This window comes from Monoraphidium neglectum, assembly GCF_000611645.1.
Source record: "Monoraphidium neglectum strain SAG 48.87 unplaced genomic scaffold scaffold00749, whole genome shotgun sequence".
NCBI classification, from domain to species: Eukaryota; Viridiplantae; Chlorophyta; class Chlorophyceae; order Sphaeropleales; family Selenastraceae; genus Monoraphidium; species Monoraphidium neglectum.
In genome coordinates, this window is record NW_014012879.1 from 1 (window position 1) to 10,256 (window position 10,256).

The window sequence follows — 10,256 nt, forward strand, 5'->3', positions numbered from 1 at the left end:
GCCTCCAGCTGTGTGCCCTGTGGCTCCTGTCTGACTTGCTGCTGCTGCTGCTGCTGCTGCTCGCGCTCCTGCTCCTGCTGGCCGGCACCGCCGCTGCTGCCATTACACTGCTGCTGCTGCCGCTGCTCCAGCAAGGCCTGGCGAGGGAGGCAGCGGCTGGTTGGAATGCAATTAACGGAAGGAGAACGCCATGCACTCATCTTTACCCCTGCCAAGGCCGGGAAACAAGCCACAACCAGAAAAATCCAGGTAGAGCTTGCACGCCCTGAGGGGGGCACACGGCCACAGGCCAGGCTGCCGCAGTCAAGCAGACCGGCCCCAGGAATGCGCGCAGGGCAGCCCGCGCAGCCTACCAGATTGACGAACGCGCGCTGCGCCCACGCGCTGTTGTTGCGCACGTCGCGCTCCACCATCGCCTCGCTGTACCGCAGCTCTTCCTGCCAGCAGCCCGCGGCGGCCACCACGGCCTGCCCAAGAGGGGCAGCGGTGGGCGGAGGTGTTGGTGCGAATTTGGGCCGGCTGTCATGTGTCGCTGGCAGGCGCAGCCTACACAGCAAAGTACCTTGTGTCCGCCAAAGTCCTGTCACTTTACTCCATACTGGCGCGGCCGCTGCACAACCGCAAGTTACACATGAATCAACACATGGCCTTCCATTCATATGCCCGTGAACACACACACACAAATACATGCACACACACGCACCTGTCTGTGCGCCCAGGCATGATAGTTCTTTTCGTCTAAGTCGAGAGCGCGGTCAGCAAACGCCAGCTCGTCGGCCGCGGCAGCCGGCCCCCTGCTAGCTGCAATCTTGCGCCGGTGGTTCCAAAGCTGATAGTTCTTCGCGCTATCGGCCGCCACACGCCTGTGGCGGGAGGGGGAGAGGCACGCCACAGATAGCGATGCGACACAGATAGGGGCGTCCATCGGCAATGCGCGGGGTGCGATGGGGGTACAAGGCAGGGGGCGGGCTGCGTGCACACAGCGCTGTAAGGGCCGCAGCCTTGGATCCAGCACACCCACGTGGCACGCAGCATTGCAGTGTGTGCCGTGCAAGGCGTCTGCGGCCGTAGGTCTTTGCCACAGCCGAAACAGGGCGCTCATTTACAGCCGATCACACTGCTGCACCCACTCTGTCAGCGCCATCTCCTCTTCCACGTCCGCCCCGAGCGCCTCGACGCACTGCCAGCGCCACTGCCACGCGGTGTAGTCGGCGCCGTTGAAGCTGATGAGCTGGCGCGTCAGGTCGAGGGCGCGCGCGGTCTTCTCACCCTGGGAGCGTGCGCGGTCAGCGTGCACGGGGTGCAGAGGGCGGGTTGGTATGAGGGGCGTTTGGGCCTGAGGGATTGGGGCCGGGGGCTTTCGTATGCAGGGAGATGAACTTGCCGGTGGTCACCGCGAACTTATGCAGCCGCTGCTTGGCGCAACGAGCCACTGACTGGGAAACAACAACGTTCTTTGCAACGAAACCTGGCCGCATCGCCACCCCTGCAAAGACCCGCAGTTGCCACAGTCCTGCCCCCACCTCCAAAAACCATGCACCCCAACCCCACGCACCTTTGCCAATATCGCCCGGAAGTAGCCCAGCGCCTCCGCGTGCCGCTCCGCATAATGGATCGACACCACCTTTCCGGCGTCGCCCGGCGGCGGCGGCAGCGGCTCAATGTCGGCCCACTCGGGGCGACGCGAGTAGGGGATGCACGCGCCGCCCGCCTCCATTCGAGCGGCTGGGCGCTGCTGCAGGTCCCGCCGCCTGGGGCGGCTGCCGGCCAGCTGCTTGGGGTGCTAGGGCTGCGGTGGTGGTGCTGTCACTGCGCCTGGTGACGGGGCGCCTCAAACTGCCAGCTGTGTTGGCGGAGGTGATGATTGTGGGAGTTTGGGGAGCAACGAGCAGCAAAATGTGCGCGCTGCATAATAGTCACGTGGACAAATCTTGGGTGGTGGGCAATCACAACACAGCACAAGAAAGTTCATGTGCAACAGGAAGCCCATGCGAGGTCATGCACAATGGCTGTGGCATGCGTGTACCCGCTCCCAACAACACACACACACACACACACACACACACACACACACACACGCGCGCGCGCGCGCGCGCGCGTTCTTGCCTGTCGTCCTTGACTTTTTGAAGCTCCGCCCGCAGCTGTCCCAGCACCACCTCCACAGGCACTGGGGGGCAGTAGACGGGATAGGAGCAATAAGCGCCCTGGCAGCAGCCTCTTGTGATGGCAGAGCATGCGGCTGAAGGCAATCGAGCGACCGTTTTCAAGGCCTCTTCTCTGCAGAGGGGCGGCCAGCACCCAGCGAGCTTGAGACTTGCTGCCCGGCGAGCTGATCACTAGGCCGTGCTGCGGGGCCTGCACCCTGCCCAGCAGCTGCTGCCCTGCTGCCGGGGCTCTGGAGCGCCGCGCGCCCTCTCGACAATGGGCCCGGGACTCGAGCGAGCCCAACTCACCGTCGCTGTTTGCAGCCCCCGGCGGCGCCGGCCAGGTCCCAAGCGCCGCTGGAGCTGCACCTGACATTGGACGTCGAGCCGCCATTCAATTCAGCAATTGCGGCCAGCTGCAGGGGTGCCGAAATGCAACCGCAACAGGTACACACACACCTGCGACGGCCCCTGGCGTTACGAAAGGCGACGTCCCAGGAAAGGTGTACGTAGGCAGGGCGTAGGTGGGAGTGGAGCCGTCCGTACTTGGTGTGTGAGGCAGTGGCCTGCTCATGGGGCAGAGGCAGGGGCTGTAGGGGTGAAAGACCAGCCAGATCACCACTGTGGACACGCAGGCAGTCTTGGGATGTGCGAGGAGGCGCTGCGTAAAACTTGAGTTCACGTGCATTGACTCGACCCGGATACCGGTAGGCAGTGCCCATGTGCAAAGGAACTTCAGCCCAACCACGCAGCTTCTGTGCGCGGTGCGCATGCGGCAGTTCGTTCCCGAGCCGCACGATCTTTGTTACGGTATTATTGTACATTAGCTCACAGACTACCAAGCCGTCGCGCCTGCCGAACTCTTGGTGAGCCCGCCTTTGGATGGCTCGGCCCTTCCACGCTAACCTGCCCCGACTGCCGTCCCACGACCGTTGATTGTGTGATGTTTCTGTCTTGAGACTTATAGGTGGAGTGCCCAGCACACCGCGCATCGGCTGGCGTCCGGCAGCGCGCTTGCCGCCGACCGCTCCTCCGGCACGCCCATGCTCGCAGGTCGCAGACCACACACAGGATACTTGCAGTATTTTTCATAACTCTGCAGCTTTGACTACAAAATGGGGGGTGGCAACGGGCAAAAGTCGGCGACGGCTCGCGCGCGCAAGGTGCGGTTCCCCCTGCAGGACGCAACGGCAACAGGGCGGGCGGCAGGACGACCGCGCTGCCCTTGGATTTTCGGTGCTGCTCACTGGCGCTGCTCACCCACATATGGCAGCTGCTCTTTGTTCTCGTTCGCGCTCAAACACCTCTCCCGTCATGCACTGTCTGCTTGCCTTGGCCTGCAGCAAGAGGCAATGGCCAAGCTTGCAGGAAAGGGCAGCCAGCTCAAGGCCAACGCAGCCGCACTGACACTCAAGGTGCGGCATCGCACGCATGCACGGCTTTTCTCAGGACAATGCGCCTCAGATCATGTGTCTGGCACTGAGGTGTTGGTTGCGGCGACCTGGCAGACGCCCAGACTAGCACACGGCACGGTCTTGACCAGTGCGGGCATGCAGCAACGTGACAGCCCAACCTGTCTTTCCCGCTCCTTGTGCGCGCAGTGCCATGTCTGCCTGCAGGTTTTCATCTGCACGGTGAGCTCCTAGCCTTCCCATCATACCACGGGGGCCTGGATGCAGTTGATTGAGTAATTCTGAACTTGGGAAGGGGGGTGGGAGGACACTGCATGTGTCGCTATCGGCTAACGGTGACGGAGATGACGGCGCCGCATCGGGCAGTCCACATTGGGCCAGGCAGACCGCAGCACCTGCGCGAGGGGCTTCAAAACTTTTATCTCACCCCTCTTCCGCGTGCTGTGGCTTCATTCTTCACCAGACGAGCGAGGCCAAGATGCGGGAGCATGCAGAAAACAAGCACCCCAAGTCTGACCTATACGTGAGCATTCGTGGCGTGGCGTGGTGCGAGAGGCAGCGGGGAGGCGGGGTGCGCACCACACGAGGCGGTCCCATCGCGCGGAGTGCTCCCTAGTCGCTGCAATCTCGCTTGCCGCCTCTGGTCTCCATGTGTCATGCGTTGACCCCCCACAACCTCATTTGCCCCCGCAGGCGTGCTTCCCAAACCTGAAGCCCGCAGAGTGAATACTATATAGCTTGCACCGCACACTAGTCAGTGTGTCATCGAGAGAGTGGCCGCACCTCCGCTTCTTGGAGCAGCGCGCGCATTGCCGCGAGCGCGCGCTGGCGTGCAGCGGTGTGCGGCTGGCGGCGGACAACACTGAAACTGTGTAACGCCCAGGTCGCTGAATGATATGATGAGGGTGCATGGAGGCGGCAACAGCCACTAGCACGGGCAACAGCAACAGGGTTGGGCTGCACACTTGAAAGCTGATGCTTGCTCAGACTGGCCACCGACCGCAGCCACACCGGTCACTGCGCATGTGCTGTGTCACTAGGTCGCCTGTGGCAGCTGGTGCTGAAGGTCGTGCACTTATCTCGCGTTCTTATCCAAATCGTACAAGGGAAAAGTCGCCTGCCTGGTGTTGTGAACGATCAGAACTGCCTGACGCTCGCTCGGTCGGCTCATGATTGCATTGAGCTGGATTTGAAAGCTCGTATGGATCTATGCAGCCATAGGCGGCTACTGCGAGGCGTAAGTCCCGCCCCAAGTCGCAGCAACGTCGCCAGTTGCAGCAGCATCACCAGGCACCGTTGCACGTATGGCACGCTGCTAGCGCCTCGCGTTTGGAGCCGCGAGCCAGATGCATGGGACCTCCTCATTGAGCAGGAAGAAGCCGCGCGCCGCGCACGGCAAAGCGGCAGCGCGGGCCTGGGCCCTTCCGGTGTGCAGCGTGGCGGCGACCTGGCAGGGGAGGCGGCCGCGCGCGCCGTGGCGCGCGCCGACGCCGAGGCGCTGCACCTGCGGCTGCTGGAGCGGCAGCAGCGGCGGGAGGCCCTCAAAGACCGCCTGATGGAGGACGCGAGGCGCGCCAAGCGCGAGCAGCTGCTTAGGATTGAGGTGCGCCCGTCGACATGGCCCCTGTTCCCCGTTGGTACCTTCTGGAGCGGCAGCATTCGCACACACGCGCGAACACGCAGCCGCAAACCGGGGGCCCGGTCATTCACCCACACGCACGCGTGATTTGCCGGCGGCTTGCCGCCGCGCACGCAGGCGGTCGCCAAGGCGCGCGCGCGCCAGCGCGGCCTGGCCAGCCTGGCGGTCGACCCCGACATCCTGGCGCTCTCATCGCGCTTCAGCCGCCTGGACGACGTCGTGGGGCAGGTGGGGAGGGGGCTGGACGTATCGACGTCGTCGCCGCAGCGGATGTGACTGCGCGTCGCGTAAAGGGCTTCCTGAAGAGGGTGCTATGAAGTGGCCGTGCCCCTGACGGAGTTGCCGACCCTGTTACACATTCATCAAGTGTATACCGTACATTGGCGAGTGCCGTGGGGTTGAACACATGATTGCATCACCTCCTGCACACAAAAATAGGTGCAGAAAAGCCTTGAGGAGGAGTATGGGCTGAGGCCTCCGCCCCGCGGCCTGGGTGCCGGCGCGGGCGCCGGTGGCCGAGGGACTGTCATCGGCGCTGGCGGCGGCGGGTGGGGGGGTCCTGTGCTGCCCCCTGCAGCTGAACAAGCACTTCAAGGGCAGCAGCAGCAGCAGCAGCAGCAGCAGCAGCAGCAGCAGCAGCAGCAGCAGCAGCAGCAGCAGCAGCAGCAGGAGCAGCAGCGGGAGCAGAAGGGTGGAGCGCTTGCAAGCCCGGCTCGCCCAGATTTGAGTGCAGCCCCACCAGCTGTCAATGCAGCGCTTGGCGGGGCAGTGGCGGTTGAGGCCGCAGCTGCAGGTCATCGTGGCACTGAGCCGGCGGCGCCTGCTGCTTCTTGGGCTGGCAATGGCACAGTGGTCCCTGTCAATGGCACAGTGGTCCCTGTCAATGGCACGGAGGTCCCTGTCAATGGCACAGTGGTCCCTCCTACCAACCAGGCTGCAGCACCGGCCGCCACCACAGCTGTCGCACAGGAGGAATCTGAGACACCTTGGGGACCGCCGCCGCAGCAGCAGTTGCAGCAGCAGCGGCAACGGCAGCCGACATTTGAGCAGCAGCGGTCACCGCGCGCACAGGCGGCGCAGCAGGGGCAGCAGCCACCATCCGCTGGGGGGCGCGACTCCTGGGCGCCTCAAAGACCGCCAGACCGCGGCATGGCAGCGACCCAGCAGGCGCTGGTGTCCCCTGGCTCATTACCACCGGCAATGGGGCGGCCAGGGGCCTGGCAGCAGGCACCTCGTTCACAGCAGTTTTCCAGGCCTCAGGCGCAGGAACGGCAGCCGCCGCAGCTGCAGCGTGCGCAGCAGCAGTCGCCGCAGGAGCAGGGGCAACAGCCATGGGTGCCGCCGGCACAGCAGCAGTGGCAGCAGCAAGGACGCCAGCCGTCAGTGCAGCAGTGGCCGCCGCCGCTGGCGCAGCAGCTGCCGTCAGCGGCGCCGCAGCCGCAGCCTTTGCCACAGTGGTCTGCCCCTCAGCGCGTTGGCAGCAGCAGCCCCACGCGTTGGCAGCAGCAGCCCCAGCAGCAGCTGACACCGCGCTCACCGCAGACACGACAGCAGCCACAGCCTCGGCCCCTCTCCCCGCAGCAGCTGTTGAGCGCTGCCCGCAGCGCCGACGCTGCTGCAGCCAAGCTGGGGCCAACGATTGACAGCTACCGCGTCGGTGGCGGCGTGGGCATCACCCCACCAGCTAGTGTCTATGGGGCGCAGCCGCAGCCGCCGCAGCAGCAGCCGCAGTCGCCGCCGCAGCAGCAGCCGCAGTCGCAGCCGCAGCAGCAGCAGCAGCAGCAGCAAAAGCAGCAGCAGGGTTGGGCCCCCAGTGCTGCTGTCGCCGCCGCCAACGGCGCTGCAGCGCGGCGTGAGCAGCAGAGGGTACCCGTCCCTGGCGCTGCGCCCGCCAGCGACTCAGTGCAGCGGCAGCAGCAGGCATGGGAGCGCAAGCGTGAACAGGAGCGGCAGACGTACTGGGAGCAGCAGCAGCGGGCTGATGCGGAGCTGCGGGCGGAGCGGGAGCGGGAGTGGAGCGAGTACTACTGGCGATTGCAGCAGGGGCAGCAGCAGCAGCAGCAGCAGCAGCAGCAGCAGCAGCAGCAGCAGCAGCAGCAGCAGCAGCAGCAGCAGCAGCAGCAGCAGCAGAGCGCTTACGGTGGTTATGGCAGTTACGGAGAACTCAGTAGCCGGGGGATGTACCGCCAGACCAGGCGCAAACCGTGGTGGCAATTGTGGTGAGCGCCATTCACGCGCCCGATCCAGGCCTCCTCCTGGCCCCAGGCCGCAGCGCCGTGAAAGGAGGAGGGTGTATCACATGTAATTGGCGGGCATCGTTCTTTGGAAAACGTAGGTCACTCGTTCACCTCGAATGCGCATGTGGCCCCAGAAAGGGTCAAAGCACTGCTCTGTTGACACAGAGCGCCGCAGACCGGTCACAAGCACAGGTCAGCAGGGCCCCTGGGATGGGGCCTGCCCCCAGGGGCTGGGCCTGCCCTGCTAGGGCCTGCCATCACGATGCACAAGCAGGGTCTGCCCTCTAGTGTTACAAGGTCAGCCGGCAGCACAGACTAGGGCATGTCAAATTCACGTACGAAAACTGCCGCAGCTGTATTGAACGATTAAAATCCAGCTGCGACTGGTCAAACCAAATGGAAAAACAGCATACATCACAACCAGGGTGGTCAACACCCTTTGAGCGTCCGTATTTGTCAAAGCGCAGGTGCCCAGCCCTAGCCCTGCAAGCACCATGCAGCGGCAATTCAATTAGCGGCACTGCTGCGCTTTCCGCAACTGCGCATGCGCTCGGGCCCAGTTCCGGCTTGGCAGTGATCTGGTGCTGATCTGGTCAATCGTACCCCGCCATGGCAGCTGCCAGCAGGTCCTCGTCATCCACCTCCTCCTCCTCGTCAAAGTAGTAATCCCTGCCGCCACCACCGCCCGCGCCATCATATGCGCCGCCGTCCGCATCGCCGTAGCCGCCGCCGCCGCCCTGCATCCCGTTCGCCGCCTCGTCATCCTCGTCTTCCTCCTCCATCGCGCCGCCCCGCCCACCGCCGACCGCCCCGCTGCCGGCGCCGCCGAGCGCCGCGCCAATCGCATGCGTCAGCCTGACGCGCGGCACCGCAGCCGCCGCGCCCAGGCCGGCGGCGGCGCCGCCGCGGTGGGGCGGCGCGCCGGGCTGCTTCGGCCGGTGCACGGGTGGCAACTGCTGGGGGGCCGCAGCGTGGGGCTGCGGCTGCTGCGCGGTGTGGCCCTGGGCCTGCTGCTTTTGGTACTTGATCCACCCGCCCCTGCGGCGCAGGAAGCTGGTGACGTACCTGTCGTGGTGGGGACGGTGGTTATGTGATGAATATGTGGTGGTTATGTGGTGAGCATATGGTGGTTGTGGTGGTTGTGGCTGCAGCTGCGGATGCGGTGGTGATTGCGGTCGTGGTGGCTACGGTGGTGCAATCTGTACTGCCGGTGGCGATTGAGGCGAAGGATGGTGCCGCCTTGGCGTGCGTTCATGCAAGTGCGGACGGGCATGGGTCACTGTGGTCACAGTCCAGGGGGTTAGAAGCCAAGGAGGGCTTCCGCTGTTTGTGGGAGCTTGCATGATACGCCAGGTCAAGCGCATGGGTGGCACGCAGGCAGCCAGTGCATGTGGAGGGAGCGGCACACAAGAGTTGCAAGGCAGAGCGCCGCGCGGACGCCCCGCCCCCATTAGCCCGACGCCGGGCACGGACACCCAGCCCCGGCCCGGGCGCGGGCGGTGGGGGCGCGCGCCTGTCAGCCTGCTCCTGGTGCTTGAGGGCGGCGAGCAGGTCGGCAGACTCCTGAGTCCCGCCCCTCAAGCTGCCCAGCTCCCGCCACCCGCCGTCCTCCTCGCCGCTGCCGCCGTCGCCGCCCGCGCGCCCGGGCGCCGCGGCGGGCGGGGCGCCCGCAGCGCGGTCCAGGCGTGCCTGCTGCTGCAGGCCGCGCGCCAGCTTGCGGGCTGCGGCGACACTGGGTTTCTTGGTGCCGGGCGGAAGCTGCGGGGGCAGGGCATGTGAGGGGTGAATGATTGAGAGTGCGTGCCGCTGGGAGACTGGACTGGTCAACTGCAGCTTGCACATGCGGACAGGGATGATCGACGCATTGTGTGAACGACTGGACAAGGCGCTGTGATGGGGGACACGCTGCATGCAGTGCAGCCGTGGCAGACTGCACAGCACCCCGAGGCCGCAGACGCCCCTCCGCCCAACCGCGGCCGCCCACCAGCGCCGCGGCGCCCGCGCCAGCGCCAGCGCCGGGCGGCGCGCGCCGCTTCGGCGCGCGGCCCTGGGGTGATCTGACGGATTCGAAGATCCGCGAGAAGCACTCGGCCGCGCTGCGGCCAGGGACGCGCGCGGCAACCTCTGCCCAGAAGCAGGGGTGGGTGGGGGCCACCTGGCAGTACGCAGCCTGGGTTCGGGGGAGGGGGTGAGCAGGGGTTGTAAGGGTTGTCAGATTGTGGCGACGCGCCCAGGCATCGCAGGAGTTTTGTGAGTACGATGAGGCGTGAGGCAGAGACGACTTGAAGGGGAGGGGTCGCGATCGCGATGGGAACAGCGCTCAGGCGAGCGCCGCATGCGGCGGCTGCCGAGCGCGGAGCACTTAGTGGCGAGTCAGAAGGTGCGGTGAGCGACGCTGCTGCTCACTGTCTTATCACGTGCTGCTGCATGCAAGCATGCACGCGCCCACACGCCCAGCCCAAGCTCACATGCATGCACCCCCAAGCAAATGGCTCACCTGCAACGCATCCTGCTGCTCCCGCGACCAATCATTCGCCTCGCTCGCCGCAGCCGCCGCCGCCGCCTCCTGCTGCTGCTGCAGGCCCCGCATCACCTCTTCCGCAGGCGCAAGCGGCTGCGGCGCCGCCGCTGCGGCCATCACCGGCGCCCGCAGCCGCTGCTGCTCCTGCAGCAGCTGCTGCTGGCGCGCCAGCTGCTGCTCCCGCAGGGTGCGCATCTGCATTCCGAGGGGCAGCGGGTTGGGGCGCAGCGGCCCTGGACGCCGCGCCCCCGGCCCGCCCTCTTCGCTGGATTGCTGCTGCTGCCGCAGCGGCGGGTGTGGGCC

General features: G+C 65.7%; 3 protein-coding genes across 3 annotated transcripts in view; 1 reads left to right on the forward strand and 2 right to left on the reverse strand.

Moving 5' to 3' along the window:
- Positions 1–1,130: 1,130 nt before the first annotated feature.
- MNEG_5127 (proteinfarnesyltransferase/geranylgeranyltransferase type-1 subunit alpha) lies at positions 1,131–1,717 on the reverse strand (the record flags this gene model as incomplete). The annotated part of the gene is made up of 2 exons (XM_014046394.1): positions 1,131–1,270; positions 1,556–1,717. Coding segments are annotated over 2 exons (302 nt in total), but the record flags the coding sequence as incomplete, so codon positions are not given.
- A 1,779-nt stretch (positions 1,718–3,496) lies between these two features.
- MNEG_5128 (hypothetical protein) lies at positions 3,497–7,418 on the forward strand (the record flags this gene model as incomplete). Its single annotated transcript, XM_014046395.1, has 5 exons — positions 3,497–3,559; positions 3,746–3,778; positions 4,992–5,159; positions 5,313–5,423; positions 6,777–7,418. 5 exons carry the CDS (start codon positions 3,497–3,499, stop codon positions 7,416–7,418), a joined length of 1,017 nt encoding a protein of 338 aa, XP_013901849.1.
- A 607-nt stretch (positions 7,419–8,025) lies between these two features.
- MNEG_5129 (hypothetical protein) overlaps positions 8,026–10,256 on the reverse strand; it is a gene marked incomplete at both ends in the record, with an annotated part of 5,690 nt that continues 3,459 nt past the window's right edge. Inside the window, 4 exons of the mRNA XM_014046396.1 lie at positions 8,026–8,497; positions 9,033–9,190; positions 9,417–9,602; positions 9,930–10,148. Of these exons, the coding sequence (XP_013901850.1) occupies positions 8,026–8,497; positions 9,033–9,190; positions 9,417–9,602; positions 9,930–10,148 (1,035 nt within the window). The remainder of the gene's footprint in view (positions 8,498–9,032; positions 9,191–9,416; positions 9,603–9,929; positions 10,149–10,256) is intronic.